This window comes from Triturus cristatus, chromosome 10 (genome assembly GCF_964204655.1).
Source record: "Triturus cristatus chromosome 10, aTriCri1.1, whole genome shotgun sequence".
Lineage (NCBI taxonomy): Eukaryota > Metazoa > Chordata > Amphibia > Caudata > Salamandridae > Triturus > Triturus cristatus.
In genome coordinates, this window is record NC_140593.1 from 1,239,784,904 (window position 1) to 1,239,798,453 (window position 13,550).

At 53.8% G+C, this 13,550-nt stretch overlaps 1 protein-coding gene across 2 annotated transcripts in view; it reads left to right on the plus strand.

Moving 5' to 3' along the window:
- MAGIX (MAGI family member, X-linked) overlaps positions 1-13,550 on the plus strand; it is a 463,247-nt gene that overhangs the window by 441,281 nt on the left and 8,416 nt on the right. The window contains exon 14 of one of the 2 annotated variants that reach the window (XM_085629880.1): positions 7,886-7,976. The exons of the other annotated variant lie outside the window; for it this stretch is intronic. Within the exon in view, the coding sequence (XP_085486006.1) occupies positions 7,886-7,976 (91 nt within the window). The remainder of the gene's footprint in view (positions 1-7,885; positions 7,977-13,550) is intronic. 2 annotated transcript variants of the gene reach the window in all.

Here is a 13,550-nt window from a genome sequence, read left to right on the forward strand (position 1 = left end):
GTCACACAATGTGCTTAGTAGCAGGCACGTTAACCCTCCATGCGACTTTATGACTCAGCTGTGACTGGCACACCACAGAACTCTCCCAAAGCTGCATTAACTTCCCGCGATATCTCACTGCTATCATAATCCTCTGATGATTGTTGGGCGCACGGATATCTCTGCAGCAGGTGTCTTAACCCTGGAAGATATTTTAAAATGCAGCCGGTTTGTGGTCAATGGAGTGATCTCGAGCAGATCTACCATCACTTATGTCCACTTTGCCAGTTTCTTTGTAGCAGATTTTTAAACTCAATTGTGATGAAATGGGGTGTAATATATTTTGTGTGGTAGTGCAACCTCACAGTGTAATAGACTTACCAACTCCTGTAGGACCCTTGAGTTGAATCTGTCAAACCCTCAGCTCAACCCTTCGTAGCCGTGGGACGCAGCAGCCCGGCCTATTTGGAGGAACAAGTGTTAAGCATTTAAAGAGCCAGAAATCAACGCACCACTCAAGAGAGCTGGAGCCAACGTCTAAAAATAGACTGGATCTCTATAAGAATTGAGACCCTACAAAGATCCACTGGCGGATTCCGGAGACATAGATTTTACAACCAAAAATAAATCAATGCACTTTTACTCAACCATGAACAAGCTTTGGCAAAGGCAACAAATTGGACACTTGGTAATTTTTTCAAAGGAATCTTAGGTAAGTGTCACCGCGGATGGTTAGAAGTACTTGGGGTGACCAACTCCGGCAGGTAGCTATTCAGTGGGGCCAGCGGGGTCCACAAGAACAGTCACCTTCACATGGGACGCAGTCCTTCGGCAGTTCCAGGCACTGTATTTGCGTTGCAATGTGTTCTATGGAGTGGTCCTGATGCAAGGGATAAAAGATGCTGAAGATGCTCTAAGGATGCTGTGTATGTGACGCGGTCGACAGGTTCTTCCTGCAGGGATTCCTCAGCCAACAAAGAGGATGAGAGGGTCCTGTTTGCAGGGTCGACATACCGCTAAGTCCTCCCCAGTCTGACTGTAGTCCAGGCACCACTGGACTACCAGTTGCCCGTTGTCGCAGTCACCGGCCAATCCTTCCTGGGTCCTCTGTGCTACATGGCGCAGGTGATAGTTCTTCTTTCTTCTGTATCGCTTGATTTAATACATGTCAATCTTCACAAGTTGTTCTCTACAGCCAACACGTGTTTCGTCGCAACCGGGAGGTCGTCCCGCGACTTTCTCAAGGCTAATTGGTGTGAAGAATATATTTATTTATGTGGTGATAATTCCGACCCACATAGGGTTTCTGGGGTGGTGGCGTCAATGTTCGATGAGTTAAATAGGTATATAAGTCTTCGTGTTCAAATCCTCTCTGATCTCGTCGCGTTGCAGATTTTCAATTTCCCGACGCCACCGTTCAATCTGGATGCCGAGTACAGTTCCCAAGATGGCGAGACCTCTCTCTTGGTGTTTAGACCTCCCTAACCCACCCATGGGGTGTGGGTACCTGGGCTAAACACCTCTGAGGAAACTGGCTTGGCAACTGGTTTCCCCTCTCTGCTCCCCGTGCCAGCCTGTCTACCTCGGCAATAGGGCAGCTCTTCCTCCTAGTGTTACACATCTGCCCTCCAAAGGTGGGGGATAACACCTGAGTGGCTTCCTGCAGGAGGGAGTTAACACCCCCTGGCCTGTAATCCCCCATTGTTCTTCCTCCTGAGAGTCAATGACAGTCTCTCCTGGAGGGCAGAAAGCTGTCTCATGGAACAGGCTTCATGTGTGCCCGGGAAGGCGCAGGGGTTTTAAAGGTGACAAAGTGGCAGCTTTGCTCGAGCTGCGCACAGCAAGTTACATTCATTTCAAATTGAGTTACAAGTCGGGCTTCAGGTGACGAGTTGTTTGATACCTTGAACGGCCCACTTCAGGCCGTTCAGGAGTTAGCACAGCTGATGGGTCAGCGTGTAAACCTTCCCTCACCAGTTAGGCAACCAAGGGGCATATTTACAAGCCGCTATCGCCACAGGAATGTCACTTTTAACGACGTTCCTGTGGCGATAGGGGCTTTGCCTTATTTACAAGGTGGCACTAAGCCACTTAGCGAGGCTTAACACCGCCTTGTACATAAGGCCCCCTTTCACTCTGTACTGAGCGTGAAGGGGGAGGGCAGTGGGTGTTGCGGTGGGCGTTCTGTCGCAACACCCGTTGATTTTGACGCTGCTCCCTATTTACAAGAGTGATGTAAATGGGAGACGGTCCCAACATTAAGACCAGGGAAAACCTGGTCTTAAAATGGCAAAACGAGGAGAAATGCTTTATTTGTCCTCGTTTCTGCTGTTTATATGTGTGCTGCATTGTGCAGCACACACAAAGAACGTAGAACGCTATGAATGATTGTTTATGTGCAGGAAGGTGTCCCTTCCTGCACATGAATAATTATTACAAAAATGACGATTTGCAACTTCTATGTGTGCTGCACAATGCCGCACACATAAAAGTGACAAAACGCCATTTGTGATGGTTTATGAGCAGGAAAGGACACCTTCCTGCACATAAATAATCCTTCCATCAATGCAGAAACCCTTGCACTATCATGCAAGGGCGCCTTCGTTGGCGTTAGGAAGCTTAATTTAGTGCCAGGGCTAGGGAAAACGCAGGGATGTGCGTTTCTTTGTAAAACCAGCTCATGCCTGCGTTTTTGGAATGGCGGAGCGTGGCGTTAACATTTTGTGCTTGACGCCACACTCTGCCATTCCCTTGTACATATGCCCCCAAGTCCTTCCACAGTAAAATTTCAATTTCTCGTCGTTTACTTTCAGGACATGTAAATTACATGTCCTGCCTGTGTCAAATGTCGCACCCTGCTTTTAGGAGTCGGGATGCCTGCCAGGGGGTGACGTACCCAGATGTACTGGGGGATCAGTGGCTTTGCCATCGCTTCCAATCGCAAAGTCACGCTCGCAGTGGAGGACTGCTCTGCCAGTCTGCAGTGGTGGACTGCTCTGCCAGTCTGCAGTGGTGGACTGCTCTGCCAGTCTGCAGTGGAGGACTGCTCTGCCAGTCTGCAGTGGAGGACTGCTCTGCCAGTCTGCAGTGGTGGACTGCTCTGCCAGTCTGCAGTGGAGGACTGCTCTGCCAGTCTGCAGTGGAGGACTGCTCTGCCAGTCTGCAGTGGTGGACTGCTCTGCCAGTCTGCAGTGGTGGACTGCTCTGCCAGTCTGCAGTGGAGGACTGCTCTGCCAGTCTGCAGTGGTGGACTGCTCTGCCAGTCTGCAGTGGCGGACTGTTCTGCCAGTCTGCAGTGGTGGACTGCTCTGCCAGTCTGCAGTGGAGGACTGCTCTGCCAGTCTGCAGTGGTGGACTGCTCTGCAAGTCTGCAGTGGTGGACTGCTCTGCCGGACTGCTCTGCCAGTCTGCAGTGGTGGACTGCTCTGCCAGTCTGCAGTGGAGGACTGCTCTGCCAGTCTGCAGTGGAGGACTGCTCTGCCAGTCTGCAGTGGAGGACTGCTCTGCCAGTCTGCAGTGGAGGACTGCTCTGCCAGTCTGCAGTGGTGGACTGCTCTGCCAGTCTGCAGTGGAGGACTGCTCTGCCAGTCTGCAGTGGAGGACTGCTCTGCCAGTCTGCAGTGGTGGACTGCTCTGCCAGTCTGCAGTGAAGGACTGCTCTGCCAGTCTGCAGTGGTGGACTGCTCTGCCAGTCTGCAGTGGAGGACTGCTCTGCCAGTCTGCAGTGGAGGACTGCTCTGCCAGTCTGCAGTGGAGGACTGCTCTGCCAGTCTGCAGTGGTGGACTGCTCTGCCAGTCTGCAGTGGAGGACTGCTCTGCCAGTCTGCAGTGGAGGACTGCTCTGCCAGTCTGCAGTGGTGGACTGCTCTGCCAGTCTGCAGTGAAGGACTGCTCTGCCAGTGTGCAGTGGTGGACTGCTCTGCCAGTCTGCAGTGGTGGACTGCTCTGCCAGTCTGCAGTGGTGGACTGCTCTGCCAGTCTGCAGTGGAGGACTGCTCTGCCAGTCTGCAGTGGTAGACTGCTCTGCCAGTCTGCAGTGGTGGACTGCTCTGCCGGACTGCTCTGCCAGTCTGCAGTGGTGGACTGCTCTGCCAGTCTGCAGTGGAGGACTGCTCTGCCAGTCTGCAGTGGTGGACTGCTCTGCCAGTCTGCATTGGTGGACTGCTCTGCCAGTCTGCAGTGGAGGACTGCTCTGCCAGTCTGCAGTGGTGGACTGCTCTGCCGGACTGCTCTGCCAGTCTGCAGTGGTGGACTGCTCTGCCAGTCTGCAGTGGAGGACTGCTCTGCCAGTCTGCAGTGGAGGACTGCTCTGCCAGTCTGCAGTGGTGGACTGCTCTGCCAGTCTGCAGTGGTGGACTGCTCTGCCAGTCTCCAGTCGAGGACTGCTCTGCCAGTCTGCAGTGGAGGACTGCTCTGCCAGTCTGCAGTGGAGGACTGCTCTGCCAGTCTGCAGTGGTGGACTGCTCTGCCAGTCTGCAGTGGAGGACTGCTCTGCCAGTCTGCAGTGGTAGACTGCTCTGCCAGTCTGCAGTGGTGGACTGCTCTGCCGGACTGCTCTGCCAGTCTGCAGTGGTGGACTGCTCTGCCAGTCTGCAGTGGAGGACTGCTCTGCCAGTCTGCAGTGGTGGACTGCTCTGCCAGTCTGCAGTGGTGGACTGCTCTGCCAGTCTGCAGTGGAGGACTGCTCTGCCAGTCTGCAGTGGTGGACTGCTCTGCCGGACTGCTCTGCCAGTCTGCAGTGGTGGACTGCTCTGCCAGTCTGCAGTGGAGGACTGCTCTGCCAGTCTGCAGTGGAGGACTGCTCTGCCAGTCTGCAGTGGAGGACTGCTCTGCCAGTCTGCAGTGGTGGACTGCTCTGCCAGTCTGCAGTGGTGGACTGCTCTGCCAGTCTCCAGTCGAGGACTGCTCTGCCAGTCTGCAGTGGAGGACTGCTCTGCCAGTCTGCAGTGGAGGACTGCTCTGCCAGTCTGCAGTGGTGGACTGCTCTGCCAGTCTGCAGTGGTGGACTGCTCTGCCAGTCTCCAGTCGAGGACTGCTCTGCCAGTCTGCAGTGGAGGACTGCTCTGCCAGTCTGCAGTGGAGGACTGCTCTGCCAGTCTGCAGTGGTGGACTGCTCTGCCAGTCTCCAGTCGAGGATTGCTCTGCCAGTCTGCAGTGGAGGACTGCTCTGCCAGTCTGCAGTGGTGGACTGGGGGACTTGTTTTACTTGGGGGACCTCCAGGGTGGCACAGTCAGTGCTGCAACGCTGGGTACACCTCTAACCTGCATGCTCTGGGTATGAGGGTACCATTTACTAGGGACTTACAGGTAAGTTGGCCATTTCCAGTTGAGGATAACCAACATGACACACCCTCTTGGGTCCGGGCACTGGCAGCGAGGTCTCTCTCAGAGTCAAAAAACCAGCAGCATCAGTTGAAAAACGTGGGAGTGGCCAGACAAAAAGAGGCGCTGCCTCACATACATGTGAACCTTGACCCTCAGACTCTGCTTCCAGGCCCCGCCCCTCATGACTCCACCCCCTTTGCTCTGCCACACCGTGACCCCCAATTTATGGGTTCCCAGAGTACATTCTTTCTAATCCCAGGGTACCCTTGCTCAGTGCCCTCCGGGGGATCGTCCATTAAGCTCTAGGTCAGGCGCATACCCCCACTGATGCCCCAAAGGTGCCCTCTGACCTCGAGTCTCTCCACTGGGCACTCTTTTACTGATCTGTCTCTTATTCTCTTTTGTATGATTTTAATTTTTTTATATCCCTTTTCATCCCTGTTTTCCTGTCCCTTTTCTCATCTGGTTCATTTCTCCTCTCGATTCCCCCTCCCCATGACTGCCTCTGTCGATCTTCTCTCCTCCCTCTCTTCCCTCTGGGTCGCGCTTCCCCCTCTCCTCTGTCACTGTCTCCCCCCCCTCCCCCCTACCCTTCTCTGTCGATCTTCTCTCCTCCCTCTCTTCCCTCTGGGTCGCGCTTCCCCCTCTGTCACTGTCTCCCCCCCTCCCCCCTACCCTCCTCTGTCGATCTTCTCTCCTCCCTCTCTTCCCTCTGGGTCGCTCTTCACCCTCTTCTCTGCCTCTCTCCCTCTCATCTGTCAATCTCCTCTCTTCGCTTCTCTTTCCTCCTGGGTCGCGCTTCCCCTTCTCCTCTGTCACTGTCTCCCCCCACCCTCCTCTGTCGATCTTCTCTCCTCCCTCTCTTCCCTCTGGGTCGCTCTTCACCCTCTTCTCTGCTTCTCTCCCTCTCATCTGTCAATCTCCTCTCTTCGCTTCTCTTTCCTCCTGGGTCGCGCTTCCCCTTCTCCTCTGTCACTGTCTCCCCCCACCCTCCTCTGTCGATCTTCTCTCCTCCCTCTCTTCCCTCTGGGTCGCTCTTCACCCTCTTCTCTGCTTCTCTCCCTCTCATCTGTCAATCTCCTCTCTTCGCTTCTCTTTCCTCCTGGGTCGCGCTTCCCCTTCTCCTCTGTCACTGTCTCCCCCCACCCTCCTCTGTCGATCTTCTCTCCTCCCTCTCTTCCCTCTGGGTCGCTCTTCACCCTCTTCTCTGCTTCTCTCCCTCTCATCTGTCAATCTCCTCTCTTCGCTTCTCTTTCCTCCTGGGTCGCGCTTCCCCTTCTCCTCTGTCACTGTCTCCCCCCACCCTCCTCTGTCGATCTTCTCTCCTCCCTCTCTTCCCTCTGGGTCGCTCTTCACCCTCTTCTCTGCCTCTCTCCCTCTCATCTGTCAATCTCCTCTCTTCGCTTCTCTTTCCTCCTGGGTCGCGCTTCCCCTTCTCCTCTGTCACTGTCTCCCCCCACCCTCCTCTGTCGATCTTCTCTCCTCCCTCTCTTCCCTCTGGGTCGCTCTTCACCCTCTTCTCTGCTTCTCTCCCTCTCATCTGTCAATCTCCTCTCTTCGCTTCTCTTTCCTCCTGGGTCGCGCTTCCCCTTCTCCTCTGTCACTGTCTCCCCCCACCCTCCTCTGTCGATCTTCTCTCCTCCCTCTCTTCCCTCTGGGTCGCTCTTCACCCTCTTCTCTGCTTCTCTCCCTCTCATCTGTCAATCTCCTCTCTTCGCTTCTCTTTCCTCCTGGGTCGCGCTTCCCCTTCTCCTCTGTCACTGTCTCCCCCCACCCTCCTCTGTCGATCTTCTCTCCTCCCTCTCTTCCCTCTGGGTCGCTCTTCACCCTCTTCTCTGCTTCTCTCCCTCTCATCTGTCAATCTCCTCTCTTCGCTTCTCTTTCCTCCTGGGTCGCGCTTCCCCTTCTCCTCTGTCACTGTCTCCCCCCACCCTCCTCTGTCGATCTTCTCTCCTCCCTCTCTTCCCTCTGGGTCGCTCTTCACCCTCTTCTCTGCTTCTCTCCCTCTCATCTGTCAATCTCCTCTCTTCGCTTCTCCTTCCTACTGGGTCGCGCTTCCCCCTCTCCTCTGTCACTACCCCCCCCCCCCTCTCCCCTACCCTCCTCTGTCAATCTCCTCTCTTCGCTTCTCTTTCCTCCTGGGTCGCGCTTCCCCTTCTCCTCTGTCACTGTCTCCCCCCACCCTCCTCTGTCGATCTTCTCTCCTCCCTCTCTTCCCTCTGGGTCGCGCTTCCCCCTCTGTCACTGTCTCCCCCCCTCCCCCCTACCCTCCTCTGTCGATCTTCTCTCCTCCCTCTCTTCCCTCTGGGTCGCTCTTCACCATCTTCTCTGCCTCTCTCCCTCTCATCTGTCAATCTCCTCTCTTCGCTTCTCCTTCCTACTGGGTCGCGCTTCCCCCTCTCCTCTGTCACTACCCCCCCCCCCCCCTCTCCCCTACCCTCCTCTGTCAATCTCCTCTCTTCGCTTCTCTTTCCTCCTGGGTCACGCTTCCCCCTCTCCTCTGTCCTATCTCCTCGCCTCTGACATTGCCGCTCCCTCCCACTCCATGTACCCCCCTCTGTGCCTCGCCCTCTCTCCTCAGGGTCGGATCTCTGCAGCCTCTCTCTCTGCGTCACTAACTCCAGGCGCGGGGACCCTTGCTTCTACCTCATTGGACGCACGGATTGCAAATGGTTTGTGCTTTTCTGATTTAATGTTGTCCCCCCATTCCACACCCCAAACTCTCTTCTCCATGTTTGACCCAAGATTTCTCCAGGGACATTAATGACTGAGGTGTGTCTAGAGGTGTGTCCTGTGAGGATCCCGGGCTGGTGAGGTACGAGGAGGTACGGGGCTGGTGAGGTACGAGGAGGTACGGGGCTGGTGAGGTATGAGGAGGTACGGGGCTGGTGAGGTACGAGGAGGTATGGGGTGGTGAGGTATGAGTGCTGTGATTGTACCAGATCTGCGTGTGTTACTTATGGAGATCCTCTGCCCTGCTTCCTTTAGTGGTGCAGGGGTCGGTGAGTCTACGGTCTGTGTTACTTGTGGAGATGGTCTGCCCTGCTTCCTTTAGTGGTGCAGGGGTCGGTGAGTCTATGGTGCATGTTACTTGTGGAGATCCTCTGCCCTGCTTCCTTTAGAGGTGCAGGCGTCGGTGAGTCTACGGTCTGTGTTACTTGTGGAGATGGTCTGCCCTGCTTCCTTTAGTGGTGCAGGGTGGGCGAGTCCATGGTGCATGTTACTTGTGGAGATCCTCTGCCCTGCTTCTTTTAGTGGTGCAGGGGTTGGTGAGTCTATGGTGGGTGTTACTTATTGAGTTCCTCTGCCCTGCTTCCTTTAGTGGTGTAGGGGTTGGTAAGTCTATGGTGTGTGTTACTTGTGGAGTTTCTCTGCCCTGCTACCCTTAGTGGTGCAGGGGTTGGTGAGTCTATGGTGCGTGTTACTTGTGGACATCCTCTGCCCTGCTCCCTTTAGTGGTGTAGGGGTTGGTAAGTCTATGGTGTGTGTTACTTGTGGAGTTTCTCTGCCCTGCTACCCTTAGTGGTGCAGGGGTCGGTGAGTCTATGGTGTTTGTTTCTTGTGGAGATGGTCTGCCCTGCTTCCTTTAGTGATGCAGGCGTTGGTAAGTCTATGGTGTGTGTTACTTGTGGAGTTTCTCTGCCCTGCTACCCTTAGTGGTGCAGGGGTCGGTGAGTCTATGGTGTTTGTTTCTTGTGGAGATGGTCTGCCCTGCTTCCTTTAGTGGTGCAGGGGTTGGTGAGTCTACGGTGCGTGTTACTTGTGGACATCCTCTGCCCTGCTCCCTTTAGTGGTGTAGGGGTTGATAAGTCTATGGTGTGTGTTACTTGTGGAGTTTCTCTGCCCTGCTACCCTTAGTGGTGCAGGGGTCGGTGAGTCTATGGTGTTTGTTTCTTGTGGAGATGGTCTGCCCTGCTTCCTTTAGTGGTGCAGGCGTTGGTGAGTCTATGGTGTGTTACTTGTGGAGTTTCTCTGCCCTGCTTCCCTTAGTGGTGCAGGGGTCGGTGAGTCTATGGTGTTTGTTTCTTGTGGAGATGGTCTGCCCTGCTTCCTTTAGTGGTGCAGGCGTTGGTGAGTCTATGGTGTGTGTTACTTGTGGAGTTTCTCTGCCCTGCTTCCCTTAGTGGTGCAGGGGTCGGTGAGTCTATGGTGTTTGTTTCTTGTGGAGATGGTCTGCCCTGCTTCCTTTAGAGATGCAGGGGTCGGTGAGTCTATGGTGTTTGTTTCTTGTGGAGATGGTCTGCCCTGCTTCCTTTAGTGGTGCAGGGGGGGGGGGGCGAGTCCATGGTGCATGTTACTTGTGGAGTTTCTCTGCCCTGCTACCCTTAGTGGTGCAGGGGTCGGTGAGTCTATGGTGTTTGTTTCTTGTGGAGATGGTCTGCCCTGCTTCCTTTAGTGGTGCAGGGGTTGGTGAGTCTACGGTGCGTGTTACTTGTGGACATCCTCTGCCCTGCTCCCTTTAGTGGTGTAGGGGTTGGTAAGTCTATGGTGTGTGTTACTTGTGGAGTTTCTCTGCCCTGCTACCCTTAGTGGTGCAGGGGTCGGTGAGTCTATGGTGTTTGTTTCTTGTGGAGATGGTCTGCCCTGCTCCCTTTAGTGGTGCAGGCGTTGGTGAGCCTATGGTGTCTTACTTGTGGAGTTTCTCTGCCCTGCTTCCCTTAGTGGTGCAGGGGTCGGTGAGTCTATGGTGTTTGTTTCTTGTGGAGATGGTCTGCCCTGCTTCCTTTAGTGGTGCAGGCGTTGGTGAGTCTATGGTGTGTGTTACTTGTGGAGTTTCTCTGCCCTGCTTCCCTTAGTGGTGCAGGGGTCGGTGAGTCTATGGTGTTTGTTTCTTGTGGAGATGGTCTGCCCTGCTTCCCTTAGTGGTGCAGGGGTCGTGAGTCTATGGTGTTTGTTTCTTGTGGAGATGGTCTGCCCTGCTTCCCTTAGTGGTGCAGGGGTCGGTGAGTCTATGGTGTTTGTTTCTTGTGGAGATGGTCTGCCCTGCTTCCTTTAGTGGTGCAGGCGTTGGTGAGTCTATGGTGTGTTACTTGTGGAGTTCCTCTGTCCTGCTTCCTTTAGTGGTGCAGGGGTCGGTGAGTCTATGGTGTTTGTTTCTTGTGGAGTTCCTCTGCCCTGCTTCCTTTAGTGGTGCACAGACAGACTCTTGCACCCTCATCAGATGATCATGTCCTCAGACTCCATGGTGTGTTCATCTCTGAGGGTCATGAAGGGGGTGATTTAGATGGGGCGGTGGCTATTATCGGTTCTGGTTTAGGGGAGAGTTCTTGAATCAATGCTTTAGGGCTTAAGGTGAGTGAGTTCTGAAAGTGATTTTTCCTGGAGCTGAGTGGTTGCTAATAATGAGTGAGGCCTTGACTTTGATGAGTGCTTGAGGTAAGAGTCCATTACTTGATGAGGTTCCTGAGGTGCTGATTGGGTCTCGGGGGCCACTGAGCACCTCATGTGAACGTCTCTTTGAGCTGAGGGGGTGCTTCAGGTGTTGAATGAGTGCTTGAGGTGTCTTTGTAGGAGTTGTGTTCACTGTATCTCCTTCAGATACTCAGGGCCATATTCACAAAGACGGGCGACAACTATCGCCACCGTCAGTCATCGCAAGGAAGGTTAACGCTGCCAAACCCTGATTAATATCGCCATGTTTGCGGGGTATTTTCAAGCCTGCGGTACATGGCGATAGTAACAGGGAAGGGGTGTCAAAACTCACGTACCAATCATCGTGATGGCGATTTAAAATCCTGCGTTAGCCGGCGATACGTTGTGAATGGCCGATAATCGGCTGAGAAGTCCCATCGTCACTACTTTTAGCTCCCGGCCCAACACTGCCCCTGCTGGAAGCCAGGTGTCACTGCGAGGCTGGCAGCATGGTGACCGCGGCAATCTGCCTCCTCGAAGTCTGACCATTTGTTTTATCCAAAAATACTGTCCTTTTAGTGGTTCTAACTTAGGCAGCCACCTTCCATCTGGAACACCTGCATCTTAAAAGGCTCCTGGCTGTGTTCCCTTCCATTCTGCGGGTAGTCGTCCGGCTTAACACCAGCAAAAGGCAGGTGTTAAACCCCTGGTGCTACCGCGGTCTGTCCCCTGTTTTTGCTTCGCTTCCAGGTCTGGCTATTCGTTGTAAATGTGGTTTTGTGGTTTTCTCGTGTGTTTTTGCACGGGAACGCCTACTCTGCATCTCATTAGTGTTAGTTAGTGGTGTCCGCCGTGAAGATAAATTTGGGGGCAGTTATCGTGGGAATACCGGTGTTGTCTGCAGTTTGCACCAGCTTGTGAATGGGGTGTTAATTCTATCACCACTTTTGATGCGTTAAAGTGGGGATTATTCGGAGATAAATCCTTGTGAATATGCCCCTCAGTTTCTGAATAACTGACTACCTGATCCAATGAGTTGAGTGGTCCTGTGAGTACCTGACTCTACACGTTGAGTGGTCCTGTGGTTCAGTGAGTACCTGGCCCCATGAGTTGAGTGATGTCATGGTTCAGTGAGTAACTAAGTGGAGTGGTCCTGAGGTTCAGTGAGTATCTATGAGTTTAGTGGCACTATGACCCAGTGAGTACATCAGATGAGTGGTCCTGTGGTTCAGTGAGTGCCTGACTCCATGGGTTGAGTCCATGAATTCAGTGGTCTTAGGGTTCAGTGAGCACCTGACTCCCTAAGTTGAATGGTCCAGGGAGTACGTGGCTGCATGATTCGAATTGTCCTGTGGTTCAGTGAGTACCTGACTCCCTAAATCGAGTGGTTCAGTGAGTACCTGACTGCCTTAGCTGAGTGGTTCAGTGAGTACCTGACCCCCATAAGTTGAGTGGCCTCATGGTTCATTGAGTACCTGAGTTTAGTAGCCCTAAGACTCAGTGAGTACGTCAGTTGAGTGTTTTGTTATGTTAAAAGATTTGTAAAGCGCTACGTATACCCTGGGGTGTCTTGGCTCTGGTTTTAAAAAGAGCACAGGTGAAGCAGAGAGAGGACTAATGAGTGAAAAGCCAGGTTTTTAGAAGCTTTCTGAAGGCCTGTGGAGAAGGGTCGGACCTACTGGGTATGGGCAGGAGATTCCACTGCATGTTGCTCCCGCAATGAAGCGTCTTCCACCCCATTTCGTTTGATTGAATTTGAAAGCGGTAACTTTGTAGGATTCCTTTCGTCTGAGGTTCCTGTTGGGGACAAACAAGAAGTAGCTTCTCTCAGAAAACCATGTCCTGAAGCGTGCACGGCCTTCCATGTGAGGCAGGGTGGAGTGTTTTGAATGTGATCCGGCCCCTGGCCGTCAGACGGTGCAAATTTTCCACGGCCTGGGAGGGCAAGAAGTCACCTAGCGGTTGAGTCCTACAGTGCCTGGAGTTTCTCAATATATTGCACCCGAAGAATAATGTATAGACCATTCCAGTAATCCAATCTGGAGAGGATGTACAATTTGTCTTATGCTTCTGAGGGTATTATAAGAAGATGATTGGACTGCGTTGCTTGCTAAAACTTAGCTTGTCACCGAGCATCACCCCCAGACTTTTGGCTTTTGTAGCGGGCAGGGGAAGCGTGCCCACCTCTGATGGCCCGCTAGCGGCAGACCAGAATTGGGGATTATTTCCCAGAAGGATCACTTCTGTTTTATCAGACCTCAGTTTGAGGTAACGCTTGCTCATCCGGGGGCCAATTTCTCTCATACAGTTGTGAAGTGGCAGACTGGTGTAGTTGGCATCATTAGAGGCCGATAAAGCAATCTGCGTATCATCCACGTATGAGGTGAGAAAGAAGCCGTAGGATTGAATCAAAAGGAACGAGTTCTCTTGCATATAAGTTAAAAAGGGTGGGGCTGAGTGATGATCCCTGCGGCACTCCTGAGTGACGCTGCCTGCGGCACTCCCGAGTGACGATCCCTGCGGCACTCCTGAGTGACGCTGCCTGCGGCACTCCTGAGTGACGATCCTTGCGGCACTCCCAAGTGATGACCCCTGCGGCACTCCCGAGTGACGATCCCTGCAGCACTCCTGAGTGACGATCCCTGCGGCACTCCTGAGTGACGATCCCTGCGTCACTCCTGAGTGATGATCCTTGTGGCACTCCTGAGTGACGATCCCTGCGGCACTCCTGAGTGACGCTGCCTGCGGCACTCCTGAGTGATGAACACTGCGGCACTCCTGAGTGACGCTGCCTGCGGCACTCCTGCATGACGATCCCTGCGGCACTCCTGAGTGACGATCCCTGCGGCACTCCTGAGTGACGCTGCCCACGGCACTCCTGAGTGACGATCCCT